Below are 21,558 nucleotides of genomic sequence, written 5' to 3' on the forward strand. Positions count from 1 at the left end.
CCAGAAAAAAGAAGGGCCTTGTTCCTGGTCCCATGTGATTCAAAGCTTCTCCTGGTCCTTTCCTTTTCCTGTGTCACCTCCACTGGAAGGGTTACAGTTTCTCCTGTCAGAGAAACTGAAGGATCCTTCCAGAGAGAGGGACAAAAACTGGGTCACATGCAGGTTACATCAGACGACCCCTGGGACTCCATCCTGTCTCTCCTCCCATCTCCTCCCCCTGACTCTCTGCCACACTCTGGATAGATGAGCCGTGTTTCATCTGGGGCTGAGACTAGATCCTCTGGGCTTCATCAGTCCACTTTCTCTTTTTGCACCCCCCCCTTTTTTTTTTCATGGTGGAGATGGTTCCTGGTATAGAGTCTGCCCCATATTATGAAACCAAAAAGAGAAGAAATCAAGGGGGAAAGCAGTGTGATCATCACCAAAGAGGCCCCTTGCCAGAAAGAAAAGCCTGTGGGAGAGAAGAGCCTGTGCTGACAGTGGCTCACATCTGTGTAGGCGGGAAGGAAGGGCTGCTGAGCCCAGCGGTGCTACTTGTGATGTCCTAAAGGCTTCTCCAGAATTTCCCCATCAACAGACTCTAGATGATGCCATTGGCAAGTCATGAAAAATCTATCAAGGGCACTGCTTTTTTCATGGAGGTCAAAGCAAGTGGTCATAATCTCAAAGCTAGAAGATGAGTGTTCATGGCTCCCTGTCATCCACAGAAGAGAGCCCAGACTTCTTCCATGACCGTCCAGGTCTGGCTGACCCCTCTAGCACTTTCTTCTGCTCCTCTTAGTCATGCACTTATAGGCAAGCCACATAAAATTGTTTGTGGATTGCTGGACACTCCACCCTTTCTCACGCTTCTGTGTCTCTTTCCAAACAGTTCCCTCTTTCTAGAATGACCTGCCTCCATCCACCTTCCACCTTCAGGATCCAGTTCAGATGTTATCTCTACTATATAACCTCCTTGATTCCCCCCACCCCTCAACTGTGATCCTGCAGCTCCACCTTCTCTGTTATATATCTTTTGTCTTTTTATGTGTCTTCAGGGAGGAGATATAACTAAGGGAAAAGAACTTTGCACTCTGGCCTGGATTTAAAACCTGGCTTTATCCCTATAGCAGTGCATCTTTGCAAAAATGATCAGACTTTTTGGGAGCCTGTCTGTCTTTACTTGTAAATGTTGTTGTTCAGTTGCTCAGTCGTGTCTGACTCTTTGCAACCCCATGGACTGCAGCATGCCAGGCCTCCCTGTCCATCATCAACTCCCAGAGTTTACCCAAACTCAAGTCCTTTGAGTCGGTGATGCCATCCAAACATCTTGTCCTCCATCGTCCCCTCCTGCCTTCTATCTTTCCCAGCAGTGGTGTTGTTTCCAAAAAGTCTGCTCTTTGCATTAGGTGGCCGAAGTATTGGAGCTTGTAAATGGGCATAATGAATTCTCCTGAAGTGTTTCATTGAGGGTGAAAATGAGCCAACCTGTGATGCGCTTAGCATGGAGCTTGGCACATGGTTGTTCTCAATAAGCAGTAAGGGTAGTGGTGTGGTTAGTGGTGGTTATTACTGACTTGTGACATTGTCACAGTGAAAGGGACCTGAGGGGTCATTCTTATGTTTGCAAAGCCTGACTTCTATTCCCTTGCCTGATGGTCATGCAGCTTCTGCTTGAACTCTGCCATGTACAGGGAGCTCACTTTCTCTCTGATCTTATGATCCTTAATGCTGATGATGCAGAGGTTTTTTGGTACTTGGGAGGTTAAGTTATTCTTTGTCTATTTGAGGAACTGTTTTAATTCCTGAACCAAAGATCTTATTTTTTGTTTTTATTTTTATACAGTTTGTTTTAATGGTTATACTCCACTTACAGTTGTTACAAAATATTGGCTACGTTCCCCACATTGTACAAAACATCCCTGTAACCTATCTTCCACCCAGTAGTTTGCATCCCCGTGCCCCATCCCTCTATTGTCCCACCTCTCTACACTGGTAACCACTAGTTTATTCTGGTGGTTTGCAACAAACCATTAGTTTGTGAGTATACTTTCTTTTTGTTTTATTCACTAGTGTGTTGTATTTTTTTTTTTTTAAGATTCCACGTATAAGAGATATCACACAGTGTTGCCTTTCTCTGTGTGACTTACTTCACTTAGCATAGTGTCCTCCAAGTCCATCCATATCACTGCAAATGACAAAGTTTCATTCCTTTTAATGGCTGAGTAGTATTCCATTGTGTATGTATATCACATCTTATTTAGATATTCACTTGTTGATGTACACTTAGTTTGCTTCATACCTTGATAATGGTAAGCAATGCTGTTATGAACATTGGGGTGCACATATCTTTTAAATTAGTGTTTTTGGGTTTTTTTGGATACGCATGCATGGAATTGCTGGATGGATATGACAGCTGGACTATGAAGAAAGGTGAGTGCCGAAAAATTGATGCTTTTGAACCGTGATGTTGGAGAAGACTCTTGAGAGTCCCTTGGACTGCAAGGAGATTCAACCAGTCCATCCTAAAGGAGATCAGTCCTGGGTGTTCATTGGGAGGACTGATACTGAAGTTGAAACTCCAGTACTTTGGTCACGTCATGTGAAGAGCTGCCTCATTGGAAAAGACCCTGATGCTGGGAGGGATTGGTGGCAGGAGGAGAAGGGGACGATTGAGGATGAGATGGCTGGATGGCATCACCAACTCGATGGACATGGGTTTGAGTAAACTCCAGGAATTGGTGATAGACAGGGAAGCCTGGCGTGCTATGATTCATGGGGTCACAAAGAGTCGGACATGACTGAGCAACTGAACTGAACTGATGGTAGTTCTATTTTTAGTTTTCTGAGAAATCTTCATACTGTTTTCCACAGAGCCTGCATCAATTTACATCCCCACAAACAGTGCACAAAGATTCTGTTTTCTTCACGTCCTCCCCACTGTTTGTTATTTTTATTCTTTTTGATGATAGCCATTTTGATAGGTGTGAGGTGATACCTCATGGTTTTGAATTGTGTTTACCTGATGAGTAGAGATGTTGAACATCTTTTCATGTTCTGTTAGACATTTCCTTTCCTCTTTGGAAAAGTGTCATATCAGTTTTTCTTTCTGCCCATTTTTAATTCTAGTTGTTTGTTTTTTGATCTTAAGTTTATATGTGTTAGACATTAATCTCTTATCAGTCATATCATTTGCAAGTATTTTCTCCCATTAGGTTGGTTGTATTTTCATTTTGTCAATGATTTCCTTTTGCTGTGCAAAAGCTTTAAGTTTGCTTAGGTCCTATTTGCTTATTTTTGGTTTTGTTTCCTTTATTTTAGGAGACAGATCAAAAAAAAAGTTCTGTGATTTATGTCAAAGGGTGTTCTGCCTATGTTTTCCTCTAGGAGTTTTATAGTATCCTGTCTTAAATTTAGGTCTTTAATCCATTTTGAGTTTATTTTTGTATATAATATTAGAGAATGTTCTAATTTCATTCTTTTACATGTAACCATCCAGTTTTCTCAGCACTACTTATTGGAGAGGCTGTCTTTTCTCCATTGTATATTCTTGCCTCTTTTGTATTAGTTGCCATAGGCACATGGATTTGTCTCTTGACTTTTTATCCTGTTCCTTGATCTCTGTGTCTGTTTCTGTGCCAGTGCCATACTGTTTTGATTACCATGGCTTTTGATGACTGTTGATCGTGTGAAGTCAGGGAGCGTGACTCCTCCAGCCCTGCTCTTTCTCAGGACTGTTGTGGCTATTCTGGGACTTTTGTGTTTCCATACAGATTGTAAGTTTATTTGTTCGAGTTCTGTGAAAAATACCATTGATGTGTTTATAGGGATGGAATTGAGTCTGTAGATTACCTTGGTTAGTATAGTCATTTTAATAATACTGATTCTTCCAAAACAAGAACACAGTATATATTTCCATCTGTTTGTGTCATATTTAGTTTCTTTCATCAGTGTCTTTTTGAGTACAAGTCTTTTACCTCAGGTAGGTTGATTTGGTGGATTATTAATTTGGCTATTATATGTATGTATGTATATGTTATGTATATCTATGTATATATGCACATCTATATTTAATTAATTATGTTTTACCATAGATTTCCTAAAAGGTCTTACTCAAAAAGCTGGGATAGGAAGTTGCCATGGAAACTGACCTCCAAAGCAAGGTTGCCAGTGGAAATTGTAGCTTGTAATGTTGTGTTGGTACAGCATGCAAGCATACCCTGTTTGTGATAGATAAAGAGACAACAGAATCTGAGTGACATAATAACATAGTGTATCCAAAAGTAGTAATATTTTGCTGGCAGAGAGAGGACAAACTCTTTCTTATGTGGTTTAGAAAGAACCTTCAATGAGAAGCAAGGAATCCTGAGGTGTTTTATGGTACTTTGACCTCAGTTTTCTCATCTGTGAAGTGGGAGCATTGGTTAACTCAGAGATGGAATATGAAAAAGGCAGAGGTGGGCTTTGACCCTGAGAACTAATGACTCTACTTCCCCATTAAACGAGAGCAGCTCTTTCTTTACTTTTTAAATCTGAGGTATGTATTAAAATCCCTTATAAGATATTAATTTGAAATAAAATATTTTATGGCTTAAAGAATTTGAAGATGTCTAAATTAGATTATCTTTAAGGTTCCTCCAGCTCCAAAAACTACTCTGGCTCTAAAATAAAGAAAAGTTAACTTTCTCATACATGTTTACTTTTTGAAAGCTTTTCTAAAATGAAACAAAATCATGCTTTACAAACTTATAAAGACTATTTTTGGTCCTCCTTCTCTAATTAGCTTACTTAAAAGTGAAGGTGATTTCTTTCCTTTTTCTTCCAAAATTCACTTTTCTCTGACTTGATTAACATCCCAGTAACACAAAGAAAAAGCCATAGGTATGGTGGAGGGCAGGAAGTTGAGGATCATCCTTTTAAATTCCCTTCTATCCTTTCATTCTAGGCCAGTCCTTAGAGAAACCATGATGTAGTTAAAGTATGTATTCAGCAATATGCATCTTTCTTTTCAGCATTTCTTCTCCCCAGTTCTCTCCAGATGACCTCATAGAATCGTAAAGGTGAAACAGACATAAAAAACTTTTTGCATAAATTCTTTAAAGATGTGGAAAATGGGATCCTGTGAAGGGGACAGTTTTGTATTGGATAAAATAATGAGTCACAACTCAAATTCTGGCCTTTTCCAGTTCAGTTCTCTTCCTGGTAGGTTTAGATAACCTCCTTGTGCTTCGGTTTTCTACTATAAAATGGAGATAATAATAGCATTTTCTTTATAATATTGTTGTTGGTATTATGTGAGTGTAGAGCCCTTAGAACAGGGTTGGGATTGTAAAAAGTTTCAATATGTACTCACTATTATTATCATTACTGTGCTTCCATATTATGATACCAGGTTGCCCAAGGTATACAGTCTGATGGGAACTCCATTTGGGTATCATACACTGTCTTGCATCCCCCAAACAAGTCATTAAAATAACCTCTTAATGTCCGATTCCACCAGGTCACTGTTCTGAGCTTGGTGACATTGGGTGAATAAATTGGTTTCATTTAGGTAAATGAATTTTATATTAATATGTTGACTGCTTAACCCTGCCTTTGCCTTCAATTCAGTGAACTGTAAGTGCTTCCAGAAACTCCTTAAAGACCAAGTTTAATGAGGTGACTTAAGATTGTTGTAGGTGAGTGTGTGAGTCCTTTTCAGTCAAAAAGTTCTGTCATCTCACCTTGAAGCAGATACCTTTTCCACTGGAATGAATGGGGTCAGCCATGCCATCCTCATCACTTTTAACTCTAATTTCTGGAAAATAAATGCCCACTTCCTAATGGATGAGCATTTAGGATTTAAACACTCTTAAAATTTTCTTTATCAGGGCCACTTGAATGGAATTTTACTTGAGCAATGGAGAAAAGCTAGTTCTCACCTTTACATTTATCTTAATTTTGAGAAGCAGGCAAATATCTGATGGACAAAAAAAGAATACTGGGAATGTAACTGGAAGAATCATTAACTTCCAGTGGAGGAAAACACCATTATGGGGGCAAGCTGTGTCTTGAATCTCAGGAGCCCTGAGTCCCAAGTTTGACATGGCCCCTGGGAAGTGGTGATGGCTGTATTTAGAAGGGAGTTTGACCACCAGTCTGTGACATCGGGGCTGAAATCAAATTGTCAGAAGTTTTTCTTTTTCTGTCTCTGGTCTCTTTGAATCCCACCTCCCGCCTCCCCTTGTGGCTCAGCTGGTAAAGAATCCCTCTGCAATGCAGGACACCTGGGTTCGACCACTGGGTTGAGAAGATCCCCTGGAGAAGGGAGAGGATACCCTCTCCAGTATTCTGACCTGGAGAATTCCATGGATTGTATAGTCCATAGGGTCGAAAAGAGTCGGACACGATTAAGCGACTTTCACTTCTTTCCCTCCTCCCTTAACTGTATACCTGATCCCATTCTGTTTGAGCAACTCACTTTATTGACATTGTGAATGACCTCAGAGGACTCAGATACTGAGTTGTCGCCTCCTGGAGCTGAAACTCCTCTACACCGTCAACATCTGCCCAGCACAGGGTCCTGCAGGGACCCTTGGAGAGTCTGTCAGTGGAAATTCCTACCGCCTTACTTTTGTTTATATTTTCCTTTTTTCACACCTTTTTTTTTTTTTGGCGGCGGGGAGGGGAGAGAGAGATGAAGACTCCCATTAGGAAGACTGTATCGAGAGTTTCTAAGTGTGATGTGTGGTTACTTTAGTTCCTGTCAATCGCTTTAATATTTCAAAATGGAACCGGCTCTCTGGCGGGCGTGGAAGTGAGCGCTGTGAATGAAATCTCCAAGCACGAACTCCGCGGAACCTCACCTTGGCTGTTTGCCCCACCAGCCGCCGGGGAGGACACAGACCTCGGTTCCCTGGGATTTCCGAGTGTGGTGCCGTGCTGTTCATTTTGTGCGGGCTTCGGGAGCCATCGGCACGCGGGGCTGGGGGCCCTGCGCCGCGGCGGGCCGCCCTGGCGCGCGCGGGTCTCCGGGTGCGGGGCTGGGGCCCCGCGAGCTCGGGCCCCGCGGACGGCAGTGCTCCGCGCGCCCCTCCCTCCGCGCCCGCGGGTGCCAGACCTGACGCCGGCCCCTCCGCGCTCGCGGACGGCTCTTCGCAGTTGTCAGTTTTCTCTCTTGTCAGCAGAGCTGCTGGTAAGTGACAGAAAACAGAGAAGGGGCGCGAAGGCAGCGAGGCAGGGAGAGAGGGCCCGGGAGGGGGAGCCTCGGGGCGCCCCAGGGCAGGGGGCGCTGGCGCAGCCAGGGTGCGCGTCCTCAGGGTCAGACCGACCGGCCCCGCGCTGGCTCCTTCTGGGCTCATCCCTCTCCCCGCTCTCCCCTTCTCACTTTCTCGCTCCTCGCCGCCTCTCTTCCCTTCTCGGTCCCCCCTTTCCCCTACAATCCTTCAGCAGCCACACGGTTCGCTCCCGCGGCTTTGTTTGAGGACAAAAAAAAAAAAAAAAAGAATACTAGTAGGTCCGAGGTGCTTTCTCCTAGAGCAAAAGCACAATTCCTACCCTTGGCACTAGCCCGGGAGCGTGGCTGGTTCCCGCAGCTGCCTCCGGGGGGCATCTGGGCCCAGGGTCGCCGGCTCTCCGGGCCCGCTTTAAGCCAGGATTTGGGGGGCGCAGAAAGGGGAGCGCACGCAGAAAGTGAGGCAGACGCGCGGCGCCGGGCTGGAGCTGGAGGGCTGGACTGGGCCAGGAGGCGGGCGGGGACAGCCCAAACTCACTCGGGCCTCACTCCCAGTGATAACCTGCAGCTATGGAGTCGCCCACCAAGGAGATTGAAGAATTTGAGAGCAACTCTCTGAAATACCTGCAACCCGAACAGATCGAGAAAATCTGGCTTCGGCTCCGAGGGCTGTAAGTAAACCTGTTTACTTCTCTTGCCTCATTCCCCTATCTCATCAGTATTTTAACTACACAGCCCCGGTCACGACTGCTCACTGTCACTCCTGCATGGCCCTTTAAATACAGCGGGAGAAGTTCCACAACCGCTTCCTAGTTAATTACAGTCACTGCTGCCTTGCTTTCAACAATGAGACGTGTCTTTCTGAGTGCTGTAGAATGCCTTGCTGTTTCCAAGTCATGCTTTCTTTGAGGAAGGGGAGATGTCCTTAGATTTCACTTACAGTATAGCTCAATATTCATGGAGATTTTTTTTTTTTAATTGATCAGGGGAGAAAAGTTTGGGGACTCAGATCACAGATTTTTAATCAAAGGAAGAGTTATTCTCTGGAAAATGCTTGCAGACACCTTGGCAGGTGGTCCAAGAACTTACCAACAGTTCAAATTCAATATACTTTCTGGCTGTTAAATCTTCCTCTTTCTCTCCCTAGCCTACTGCAACTTCAGATATTTTCTTAGGATTCTTTCTAGCAGGAAAAGAGTTACTGGAAGGAAGGGCTGTTTTTGGAGACAGTAGGGTTCAGAAACAATATTGGAGTTTCCTAGCAAGATCTGAACACTGAAATAGGTCATTTGTTTTCAATATGGTGGCCAGAATTCTAGCTGGACTGAGGGACAGAGATCTCTGAATTTCATTCACTTCTTTGGGTTCTTCCTGTTCTTGGGTGCTGAGGAGAAGTGACCTGAAAGTACATGTTTTTTTTCTGTGAAAAGAATTCTTAAACAATGAACTGCTGGTTATCCCAGTCAGGAAGCTGTAGTGACAGCTGTATGGTTACGGCTTGCTTCTCAATTGACCAGGTAGGTTCCAAAGATACCTTCCATAACCACCAGATATTTGCCATCAAATATCTAATGCAGATTTTAAAAAAAACCAGATTTTCTCCAAGTATATTTTCCAGATACTCTGTTCCTACCAAGGGCGGTGATAGAAAAACCAGCTCCTGTATAGTTTGTTTTGTTGCAGTTATGTTTTTGAAAGCACACATGCATGCCTGAGCTCATATACACACACACACATATACCCCAAAACAAATCAGAAAGGCACTGATCTGAGTTATCTTCATCTTGGGGGAGACTATATTCCAACCAGGATATTCAGAGCTTCTAAAGGAAAGCAGTAAGATAGGTGTTTCTTTAAGGCATCCCTATTTAAAGTGCACTTTGTAAGAGCCCTTCCGTCAGTAATCAAAGTGAGTTTTATTGCCATTGATCTAAATGGGAAACCATGCCAAGTAGCATGATTTTTGGATTGTTTGGCTGCTGCAAGCAGAGGCTCTAAACTTATGAGAAAATCTGGTCTTTTTGACTGGCAGGCTCTTCCAGCAGTTGAGATGCATGCAATGCAGCACCTCTTTCACAGAGGTGTTTACAAGTTCATGTCCTACGTAATGAACATTCCATCTCATCATATTGAGGTGCACACAGAAAGTTTGTTGCATCCACAAAGTCTGGGTCCCTGGTATACAGTGTCAAGGTGTTGTCAAGCTGGTCTCCTTGCCACCCCCCCGCAGGAGGGACTCATATGCATATACTCAGAAACTGCTTCTCTTAGGCTTCTTTACAATTTTAACCAACTCAACAGAGCTACTCAGGTTGGAGTAGAGGGTTTGGGCAAATCAGTCGGGCTGAGGTGGAAAACTTATATGAAGAAGTATTTGGAGCTTACAACGAACACACAGTCTCTTAACTTCCTCTGTTTCATCCGTTAGGCTTCTCTCCCCAGATTGTTGGGGTATGATGTATCTGCGTTTTTATTTTCATGTCTCTCGTGTTTACCCAGCACCCTGTAGTTTTGAACATAAAAGGTGTGGGTTGATTCTTTTCCAAGCGTGTGTTTTTGAGTCCCTCTCTGAAACATCCTGCTCAGCAGCAGTCCCAGGAGATCTGTAACTTCACATTCTAATTTGAAAAAGGACATGTTACTATTGTTATGACATTATTTTTTTTTTTACTACTGTCATGGTTCTTACTACCACTTTAAAACAAAACAAAACAGTAGTGCTATAATAAGTTGCTAAAGATTCTGGAGACCAAAGCACATGCTTTTTTATACAACTTAGAATAACACTTCTGCAGTTAACAAAATAGAAACATTAGGAGATGGAAGGATGTGTATCTATTTGTGTGCACAGTGCATTAACAATAAGAGAAAAGAAGCTGCTTTTCCACATTTTAGAAAGACTCAATAGCCACAGTTGGATTTTTACACCAATTTATTATCACGACATCTATATAATAGGGGCTTTATACGTGACCAGAGATAGGAATTCAGTTCAGCTCGTTTGAGAGCCATCTAAGCTCAGGACTTGATCATCTCCTGCCTGGACTGTTCACTGGTATCTGTCTCCTTCTTGTAAGTATCTTGCCTATTTAATCAATTTTTGAATTTTTCATCTCCTCAATTAAAATGTAAGTTCTTTAGGGTCGTGTCTGTGTGTGTCTTGCTCACTGCTATAACCTCCAGTGCCTAGAATAAGGTACATAGTAGGCACTTAATCAATATGTGATGAAAGAAGTATGAAGACTCAGAGGTAAACTTTTCCAACTTTAGTATATGTGCTGCCGAAGCAAGCACAGAGGTAAACTTTTCAGTATTCAAAATGAAGATTATAGGCTTATAGGTCACATGATACTATCAACACAATAGTTCATGAACTAGATGGGTGGTGGGTTTAATTAACATCATGTGCCCATGGGCACAGGAATCTAAACTGAAGTGGAAAGTTGGGAAGGCCAAGGCTTATATTTAGCTAGGTTCTCTCTTTTCCTCCCCTTATCTCTCTTCTTTTCTGCACTGGTCTGGAGTGGTCTTTACCAGCAGCAAGAGGATTATTGCCAAGAATCTACAGTGCAGAGAATATAGGGGCTGATCCTCTATATATTATAAGCCCCACACATCCCCCTGTTTACGCTTTACTTTTTTCTTTAGCATGTTTCATTATCTTGATACTATATGTTTAATTTATTCGTTATGTTTACTTCCTCCAACTAAAATATATATTCCCTGAGGACATAGTTCTTTTTTATTTTTTGGCCTGTTTTAGTTACGAAAGTACCTCCAGTACCTACAGATACTATGTGGTCTACAGTAAATTACCAATACATATTTGAAAACTAGGACTGTTTGACGTATTTCTCTAGGAAAGAATTAGGGAAAACTCTTAATCTAACCTTGTAACATCCTCAGCATACTAATCGTACATCAAATATTGGAAATGTGAATTTTAAGCACTACCTACCACCGCTGAGATGACAAAACCCTGCAAGCCCAGGTGTTTATTATGACAACTCCCTCTTCCCTTGAGGGAGGTACTGCCCACCAGTGTGCGGAGGCCATCTGTGGTTCAAGGAGGGGGTGATGTTCCTCAGCCTCCCACCACAGTCCTCTCCTACACATGCTCACATCTCTCTAAGCCGGAAGGGAACAAACACTGTACACCTGAGCCTTCTTAATTATATCTGTCAGGGGGGTGCTGTCCTCTTGTATTTCTGAGAAGAGCCTTTTTTGTGAGTGTTTCTGTTTCCCCAGTTGTCCCCCAAGTGCTGTTGTCCTTGCTCTTTCCTCTGTAGGAGTGGGTGGAATTGTTAAGGGCCCCTCCCAATGGCTGTTTTGTTAGGGAATCTTCCAGTCAGGGAAAATATGATGACTGCACTTGCTTCCTCTGGTGATGAGGGGGAGCCTCACGGTGCTCTGGGTTTGAGTCATAACTTGTACCTTGGGTCCCAACCAAGAGTTTTTCTTATTATATGATGACAAAAGGGTACTCTCTCTCTGTTTTTTTTAATTGAGGGCAAGAGAACAGGTTCACTTATTTCTTGGCATTTATTGTCACAATGGTAATTAAGCCACCATGTGTTTGTTTTGCCCAACTATGAGGCAGTCAATACAGTAAACTTTATGCTTATATAACACTCTGAAGATGATTGCTGCTTTTTGCACATTATCTAAAGTAGTATAATGAATATAAATGGAGGTATGATTTCTTATGTTTATTGTCTCTTTCTTCCAACTAAAATACAAGTTTCATGAAGGCATAGTATTTTGGGGGTCTGTCTTGGTTACTGACGTATCCCCAAATGTACAGTTATTAGGGTCACAGACTGGAATTATTGTTTCTGTCTATTCAGCATGCTTTCCCACCGCCCCCCTCCTTATTATGGCAGTAGACCCTGTCCTGTCATTCCTTTGCCTATTCCCTGCTCCAGGTTCCCCATGGGCTCAAGATGCCAGATTGGCCAATCATAAAATTTTTGCCTTTCTGCCAACAGTGGTCATTCTCAAGTGTGGCACAGAACCCAAGCAGTAGAGTTCTCCACGGAGATTCCCTGTTGGCCAAGGGAGAGTGCTGCTTTGCCTTTTTCTGGGTTCTCCTGGTGGTTGCTGCTGGGTTCACTTCTTACTGCGTGGAGAGGACGTTTCAATGACCAGAGACAGGCTAACACTTACAGAGAAGCAGAGGGGAGAAGAAGGAGTGAAAATCCCTGGGTCTGCTCCCACATTTCCCCATTCCTACAGTTGTTTATCTGGTTCAATCTGCTGTCCCAGCTACATGAATCCATCAGGCTCTGTTCCTGCTTAGGCTCCTTTGAGTTTGGGGTCTCTGAAAGTCTTCACTAAAACCCTACTCAGGTACAGAGAACTTAAGTGACTTTTCCAAACTGTACATCAAAAGTAGGCCAGGGGGTAGAGGGGGATCCGTAGGCAAAGATGCCTAGATCTTTGGTTTCCTATTTCTCATTTAATAAAGACTTCTCATTCTATATTGTCTTTCTACTCATCTGACATTTTTTTTTAAATAGGGTCATCAATGGTCAGGCAGCTGTTCAGAAGTTTAGTCACTTAACACTTACTGAGTGTCTATTAGGTGCCAGTTACTTTGATAAACTCTGGGTGTGCCAAAGTAGATAAGCTATAAGGCTATAGCTAAAGAGATGAACACCTAGAAGTGTTGACTGTCGTTACAGAGGGATGTGCGGGGAGCTCCTTCCTCCTGGGAGGGCCAGGGAAGGCGTGAGCAGTGAGCTGCAGACAATGTGAGCAGAGTCCTTGGGGTCACGAGGAAGAAACATGCACAGATTTCTTTCATTCATGTTAGCCTTTTGCAGCAACATAAGGGAAACAGGGAGTCATCTAGTCAGTCCAGAATAAATGAGCTCAGAGTTCAGAGCTGTTTTTATGGACCGCTGGAGAAGCTGCGCCTGCTTACGAGGAACGCAGCCTGAGTTCAGTGCCTTCCCTTGCGCTCAGTTTTTAGTGATAATCCCAAGGGAGAGAGTGCGTTTGGGTCTAGTTGCGGTCATTCCACATGGAGCTGTTGGACGGAAACCTCCCAGCTCACCTTGGAAGCAATGGGCCCCCACATTGGCCCCTGGTCCATCAGCTGTCCAAGAAACAGGGTTACCTTCCCTGTGTGAGACCTTGGATAGTTTTCTTGGAAAGGTAACTGTGAGGTATCCTCTGGCAGCTCATCGAGTACAATATTGAGGGGTAGATACAGCTAGTAAGTGGAGGTAACAGTGTGCCAAGGTACCGAGGGATGGGGGGATGGAGAGAGAAATTTGGAAAGGAAGGCAGGGCCAGGCAGTGACACATGGAATTTAAAAAAAAATTATTTTTGGTTTATTCAAAACTATACATGCTCATGGTTTAAGGGGGCATGTATTTGAATACGTTGTGTGTGTGTGTGTGCACGTGTGTGCCAAGTTGTTTCAGTCATGTCTGACTCTTTGTGACCTTATAGACCGTAGCTCTCTGGGCTACTTTGTCTATGGGATTCTCCAGGCCAGGATACTTGAATGGTTTGCCATTTGAGCACATTATACACACATACAAATGTGTTCCGGGCATTCTCCATTCATCTTTCAGGGAATCTTTTTTTGGGATGCTTGTAATTTCAAGGAGTTTACATTTTATTCCCTCTAAGGAAGTGTTCTAAGGAAGTATTCTAAGTTCTAAGGAAGTGTTAAAAGACTTTAAGCTAGCGAGTAACAAAACAAGATTTGAATTTTAAGATGGCTATTCTGGAAGAAGGCTGGAGGACAGATTGGAGAAGAGACTTGAGGCCTGGAGATTAGTTGGAGAAGATTCTTCAGTGATGGTAGTACCACCAAGGAGGAGAGAATAGGAGGCATGTTTGACATTAGAAAGGAGTAGAAAGAGAGAGAGAAGTTGTCTTCCAAGTTTGTTTTGTCTTAGATGTCTTAGTGAGTTTGGCATCTTTGCCTTGTTAGAGACCACAGAGAGAAGCATGGGCTTGGATGCAGCAGAATGATAAATTTGGGTTTAGATGTGGTGAGCTGGAACATATCTTGGACCACCTTTGGAAGGTCCAACAGCTGTTAGTAATAACAGCCGAAAAAACATGGAGAGATCTTTGGCCTGGAGCCTAGGTTCTGAGGTCATAGTTGTGGGTTAAAGCCTTGCAAAGAGATGAACGGGGAAGAGGGGCTTCATCTGAATCTCACTAATAAAGCAAATCCAAAAGAATAATGTAAAAAATTGTTATTTCCTGCAGAGTACATATTTTAGGTATTTATTGGGCCTTCCACTCTCCCATTTAATTGCAAATGTCAGAAAGTTCAGCATATTTTTATTGGATTGCTATTATACATTGGATATTAGGAGCTTCAGAAGAGATATGAAAATATTAGGAAAAAAGCCCTGCTTTTGGGAAACTTATAGTCTAGTTAAGAAGACAAGACAATTCTTTACAGAGGTGAAAAGTTAAAAAAGGACAAAGTATGGACAAAAAAATTAATTGCTAGGTAAAGGACATTGACACAATGTCCTAGGATTTAGAGAAGGAAGACATTTGTGTTTGAGGGGGTGTTTTTGAATCTTTTTTCTCCTAATAAAGATGGATTGTCTCCCTGAATTATATTCTTAATGTATATGGAAGGGGAGAAAGAGGTGAATATCAAAAAGGGTTAAGTAGATTCTTAAATTTAGAATGAAAATTTCTATACTTGAATACTAATACAGTATATCAGTACATCATCACTTGCTTGTCATAATTTGGTTGTGCTAACTTACTAGCTAACTGGGCTTCCCTGGTGGCTCAGACTGTAAAGAATCCACCTTCAATGCAGAAGACCTAGGTTCAATCCCTGGGTTGGGAAGATCCTCTGGAGAAGGGCATGGCAACCCCCGCCAGTATTCCTGCCTGGAGAATCCTCAAGGATAGAGGAGTCTGGTGGGCTACAGTCCGTGGGATTGCAAAGAGTCGGACACAAGTAAGCAACTAAGCATCAGTTCAGTTCAGTTCAGTCGCTCAGTCGTGTCCGACTCTTTGCGACCCTATGAATCGCAGCACGCCAGGCCTCTCTGTCCATCACCAACTCCCGGAGTTTACTCAAACTCATGTCTGTCGAGTCGGTGATGCCATCCAGCCGTCTCATCCTCTGTCGTCCCCTTCTCCTTCTGCCCCCAGTCCCTCCCAGCATCAGGGTCTTTTCCAATGAGTCAACTCTTCGCTTGAGGTGGCTACAGTACTAGCACTAGCTTATTACAACTCAGTATTTTGCAACCAAGTGTTTATTATTTTGACTGTTCTACAGCCTCTGTCTTTTGAGAAGTAGCCCTAAGCAGAGAGATTTCTTTATTTCTAGCTCCATTTTCTGTCTTCCATTTTCTTTGGTTCATTTTCCTTGGTTCCAGTTTCCTCTTATGGCGGGAAAGTGCTCACATGACCCACCTCATAGCTTTTTGAGGGACGACTAAGAAAAATAATGATTAAATGTGAGGCACATTTATATAGCTTTGCTTAAGATCCCTTGTATTGACTGGTAGTGTCATGTCCATCACAACATGGGTCTGCAGCAAAGACAGAAACCTGGAGGCTAGGTGGGGTCGTTTCTGCTATTTTAAAGGCAGAAAGAGACCACGACCCAAGAAACCAAATGGAATGAGCCTCTTGTCTTGGACCTTGGGAGGACTGCTGGGCGTGAGCCCGGCAGTGAGACTGGGAGCTTGGAGCCTGCCCCCTGCAGGAGGGTCTGGTGGAGCTTGGCTGGGTGGATGAGCTCCCTACTCCCTGCAGGAGGCCAGCCTGTTGCATAGGCTTGTCCAGGGGGCAGCCTTGTGCTGCTGCTCCCAAGGGGTCCTGTGGTGCACACACTGGGCCTCTGACTCTTGGAGCACCTGTAGTTCTGCGATGCTGCCCACCCTTCACATCACCTCTGCCTCATTCATGGCCTTTTTCCTGACAGCTCTTTGCCTGCTAAGTTGTTTCAGTCGTGTCCGACTCTTTGTGACCCCGTGGTCTGTAGCCTATCAGGCTCCTCTACCCATGGAATTTTCCAGGCAAGAATACTGGAATGGGTTGCCATTTCCTACTCTAGATCTTCCTGATCTAGGGATCAAACCTGTGTCTCATGTCTCCTGCGTTGGCAGGTGGGTTCTTTACCATTAGCGCCACCTGGGAAGCCATCCAAAAGTGGTCCTCCCACCATTCTTTTCCACTCCCTCCCAAAGGCCTATTGCAGGGACCCAGTATTCAATATTTGATTAAAATATAGCTTTCCTTTCCCTTGAGGCCACTAAAAGAGTGAAAATCAACTTGAGGATGCATATTGGCTGAAAGTCACTATTGGACATCCAAAGAACATTAAATGCTATTTATCCAGATTCCAAGCACTCGAAATTCTTAAATAACCAAGACTTTTCCTATATTTTAGAGACACTGAATAAATCCAGCAGTGGACTATTAGTCTTTTATAACTACTCCCCAGTGTGTTTTAGTAGTTCAAATTCAGATTAATATCCCACCCCCCCCCTTTTTTTCTCTACTTCTCTGAGTCTTGTCTAAGGATGGCTCTAAGAGGTTTTACAAATCTTTAAATTACCACCCCCCCACCAACATTTTATATTTACTGTACTATTCTAGGTTGTTACTTGGAGCCTGGTCTGATACTGTGAGGAATTGTAAACATGTTCATGAACAGCATCCTTTGTAGCTGATTTGAGAACTATAAGGGTGAATTATTGTAAATCAGGGCTTCCCAGGGGATGTAGTGGTAAAGAATCTGCCTGCTAATGCAGGAGACACAGGTTCGATTCCTGGGTCAGGAAGATACCCTGGAGTAGGAAATGGCAACCTGCTCCAGTATTCTTGCCTGGAAAATTCCATGAACTGAGGAGCCTGGCGGGCCATACACCATGGGGTTGCACATTGTTAGACACAACAGACTAAGCACACACAGCACATTGTAAGTCACACCTCATAAATGTTTAGAACTGCCATTCTGCCTATGAAACCACTGACTGAAACTAGTCATGGTTAAAAAATGAAAGAATTGTTCAAAGCACTTGTTTCTGGGAGTTTGGATAGTTTCAGTGAAGGTAACTGTAGCTGAGGGGAATTTAGTTTGAATGCTCAACCTATTCATTCAGTTGACTGTGGAGCTCTGAATGGCCTCTAGGATTGCATCTGGTAGGTGAGTGGGTTTTTTTTCCTCCTGTAATTTGAGCATTGACCTTACTTTTTCCATATTTAAATTGCTGAAATTTACAGAGTGTATGTCCAGACTTCTCGAGATGATTCTGTTGTGAGAGAAGATTTTAGAGGAAACAAGAAGGATTTCTGCTTTCAAGGAACTGTTGTATTGACTTAACAGTCACCTGAAATTATAGATGACCAACAGCTGCTTTCTGCCAGGAGCAGGTTATGATAACAAGTTGGGAGGAAGATGGAAGGAGTGCTACGGGAGTAGATAGGAAAGGCTTAAAAAATATTAGACTGGCCTCTGAAGTTAAACTTGGCAGAAGATACATTTTTTGTTCTGGCTAAATCTACATGGGGAAAATAGAGTAGAAAATTCAAGCACCTCTCTGAATAATTCAATTAAAAACCCACCCCTCCTCTGGTTTCAGGAATATATCTGTGCAGAGTGAGATTTTATCCTTTGGATTTATCTCCTGGCAGTGTTGTCACAGATATTAAGAAATATTTTTGTTTTCGGCTTTTCTCATTGATGTTTATCTAAGCAGGAGCCAGGCTTCCAGGAAGGAGGTTGCAAAAATCTCTCCCATTCCCACCCACACAGTTTTACTGTACTTAGAACACTGTAAGTGTAAGTAAATATGTGAATGGAGGGATAAATCACTTATGCAAAAAAGCACTGTTTGGACTTCTACAAGTGTGGCATTTACTTTCTGTTTTCTTTCTCTAACAGCCCTTCTATATTTTTTTCATTTGTGCCACTGATGGGCTCGCTGCCCAGCTGTAAGCAGTGGCTGTTAAGCTGGAGGGAAACAGTGCTTGATCTGCTCACAAATAATGCTTTTCACAGGAAGGTTTCAGCTTTCTTTGGGAGGGGTCATATTTTGGGGCCTGTTAGACAGTAATCTGAGTGCTGGAATTTTTAACCCAGGCCCAGGAGAGAAGCAGGCATGACCAGGAGATTTGGATGTTTGTGTCTGAGCAGCTGTCTGCAGGCAAATGATGGGGCTGGGACTGGGGCTGGGGAGCAATGAAGACACAGGCCTGTAGAATGTGGGCGCCTTGGGGACTGGGTGGAGTGATTGTGAGTTGTTGCTGGTACAGATGGGACTTCCTGTGGGGTCGTGTGTGTGTGTGTGAGTGTGTGTGTGTGTGAGTGCGCGCGCGCGTGCGTGTGCATGCTCAGTGCTTCAGTTGTGTCTGACTCTTTACGACCCCATGGACTGCGGTCCGCCAGGCTCCTCTGTCCATGGGATTTTCCTGGCAAGAATATTGGAGTGGGTTGCCATGCCGTCCTCCAGGGGATCTTCCCAGAGATCAAACCCATGTTTCCTTTGTTTCCTGTATTGCAGGTGAATTCTTGACTACTAAGTCACTGCGGGTCGGGTAGTTTGAACTAAATCTTCTTTTCAGAGATTTCTCTTTTTGCCACAACCAAGCCAACACTAGATAGAAACACATTTATTCCCAGAAATGAGTTAAACATTGAATGTCTTATGCACAGCTCTGTTTCAGATTAGCATGCTCTCAGTTTTCTGATTCACCGTCCTCAACCCCAAACCACTCTCTCGAAGGTTTCCTTCATTTGACTTTGATCTCATCACTAGTTTAAACATACTGGAATTCTATACTTTGGAAGTTGCTGTCCCCAAACATAATCTTCATTTTCTAAGAGCCCTAAATGAAAGAGTATGAATCTGTAGGACAATTTTCCCCAATCGACAATCTGGCAGAAAAATTCTTTAGAAAACTGAAGCAGAAACAACTCTTTCCTAATTGTTGGGTTATTCCAGGTGAAAGGGAGTTTATGTCATTTCATTATTTTTTGTTCTGCCTTGGATCTTTGGCAGAGCAGGAAAATAGAATCATTGCCCACATGGTTTTTCATTCCTTAGCTTATCAGTTAAGAAGTATTTGAACGAGTAAGAGAAGAAAGACTCACTTTCTCTTATATCTTTTTCTCCTTCTCCCCTCAAATAGTCTGCTTGAATGTGCCAGGAGATTACTATATATATATATATATATTTTTTTTTTTTTCCTCCCTCATTGGTATTTACTTGTTAAAAATATGAGAGGACTTCCCTGGTGGTTCAGTGGTTAGGATTCTGTGCTTCCACTGCAGGGGGTGGGAGTTCGATTCCTGGTTGGGGAACTAAGTTCCCATGTGCTGAGTGGTGTGGCCATAAATAAATAAATAAATAAATAAATAAAATTTTACAAAGTAATAAAACGACAAGGAAGATCAAAATAAAATTACATTAAAAAATAAAAAATGAGAAAATCCATTAAGCAATTAGTATATATAGCTTTGCAAATCTAGGTTTTAACATGGGTATCATGGAATATAAAATCAGTGGTAGAAATGAGAAGAAATGTACAAGGGCCTTCCATTTTTAGCAACATCTAAAGTAGTCTGTACAAATGATTTAAGACAGATTCAGTGGAATTTTCTGGGGATATCCAGTTCTGTTCAGTCTGTACCCCATATGCCATTAAAATACAAAACCAGAGGATCAGATGATCCTTCAGGTCCTTGCTTATTTCACGGGTATTTGTAGCATTTTATCTCAGTCCACTTTCCCACGAATGAGCCACATGTGACCTGAACTTGTGAGAATGTGTATTTAATTCCCTAAGTCTTGCTGTGCACTTTTTTTTTTTTCTGAGTCTGTCCCCCAATATCCTCTCCCTTGAAGGAACTGAGGCCTGAGAACCAAAATTTCCAAAGCTGTCTGTGCATCAGTAGCAGTAGTGATCTCAGTAAGGAAGGTTGGAGATGGAGTCTGATGGGATCTGGAGCAGTGTGAGTCATTATTGCCCAGAAACCCCAGAGAAGATTTCAGGGAGAACTGGAATTCTCACCATGCATGTGGAGTTGTTGCATATTCAATTTCCTGGACCAGAAAACCTTCTTGTGTTCAACTGGGAGGTATCTTGCTGTCAACCTGGAGCCTAAGCACAAGTTTTGGTTTTTCTAAGCCAGATTGTTTGAATATTAAGCCTATTTATAAACCTCATTATTGCAGTAACCATATGGCTCTTACTCAGAGATACTCACTTTAAAAAAGTGAGACTGCCAGGCACTTCATGATTTAACCTCAGTGCTTAATTGGCTCTCACTCACCCAGGCTATCAGGAAGGATTCCCAGGTCCTCCCTTTGACTTTGAAGTGTGTGAAACTTACATGTGGTTGTGGGTGTGCCCAGTACTTTGGAAACTCCTAGCTACCAAAAAGCAAACAAAGCTCTTTAAAAGCATCCTTGCTCTCCCCACTCCGTTGTTTCTTGTTATTTCCTTGCTGAGTCTACTCGGCTCTTGGCTTGGCTTCACTGTGTTTACTGTAGCTGGAACCACTCCTTAAATTGGCCTAGCTTCATCCCTTCTCTCTCTGACTGGGGCCAAGAGAGGTAAAATGAAGTTCAAGGTCTAGAAGTTACGGGTCTAGATGACACAGTCACGGACAGCTTTAAGGAACCTTTTTAAATATTGGGGGTCAGTGGTCTTTGATTTTCAGTATTGCTCCTGCCTCGGTAGCCACTTGTCAGAATGTGCTCATCAGGATGCAAAAGGGACTGAAGGCTTCCAGGGGAGCTCATCACTTCCCCTGGTCTGTACACATAACATGTTCACACTATTTGACACTTAGGCAATCCACAGTTCAATAGCAACATTCCAGACTTAAACAAATATTGATTTTTCAGTGAAGACCAGGAGTCTTTTAATTTGCCTAGCAGGTGAATGGATATGGTCCATCATTGATTCTAGTTATAGCATGATATCTCTGTGCTTAGTTGTAACTTCTAGAGGATGCTTAGGGAATCTGTGTAAGCAACTCACTGGGCTTTAGTCTTTAGGGAATTATCAATAAAAAGGGTTTTTTCTTAAAAGATAATTTTAGATATTTCTAAGGATTATCATAGCATCTAGTTTCTAAATACCCAGCTTTTCTTTCCTCCCCCCCCCTTCCCTTTCTTTCTGAGCAATGATCCAGCTTTGACATTAGAGGAAAGCGTGTGGATCTACTAGGCTAACAGGGACCACTGCTGAATGGGTGTCAGAATGAATAGCCTGCAGGCTCCCTTAGGCATGGGCGAACAGAGAGAACTGGGCAGGGGTTTAGTTCCTTCTCCCCTTAGTAGGACTGAGATTAGCACTTGCTGTCTTTGTGGCTCAGGTGTTCTAAGATGTGGAGAATTGGGAGTATTCA

At 42.9% G+C, this 21,558-nt stretch overlaps 1 protein-coding gene across 2 annotated transcripts in view; it reads left to right on the top strand.

The window, feature by feature from the left end:
- Positions 1-21,558, top strand: part of PDE1C (phosphodiesterase 1C) — a 502,728-nt gene that overhangs the window by 189,093 nt on the left and 292,077 nt on the right. The window contains exons 1-2 of one of the 2 annotated variants that reach the window (XM_065939407.1): positions 6,963-7,153; positions 7,761-7,863. The exons of the other annotated variant lie outside the window; for it this stretch is intronic. Of the exons in view, the coding sequence (XP_065795479.1) occupies positions 7,763-7,863 (101 nt within the window). The 5' untranslated portion in view covers positions 6,963-7,153; positions 7,761-7,762. Of the gene's footprint in view, positions 1-6,962; positions 7,154-7,760; positions 7,864-21,558 lie in introns of those variants that run through there. 2 annotated transcript variants of the gene reach the window in all.

The sequence above is a fragment of the Muntiacus reevesi genome, chromosome 6 (assembly GCF_963930625.1).
Source record: "Muntiacus reevesi chromosome 6, mMunRee1.1, whole genome shotgun sequence".
Classification (NCBI taxonomy): domain Eukaryota; kingdom Metazoa; phylum Chordata; class Mammalia; order Artiodactyla; family Cervidae; genus Muntiacus; species Muntiacus reevesi.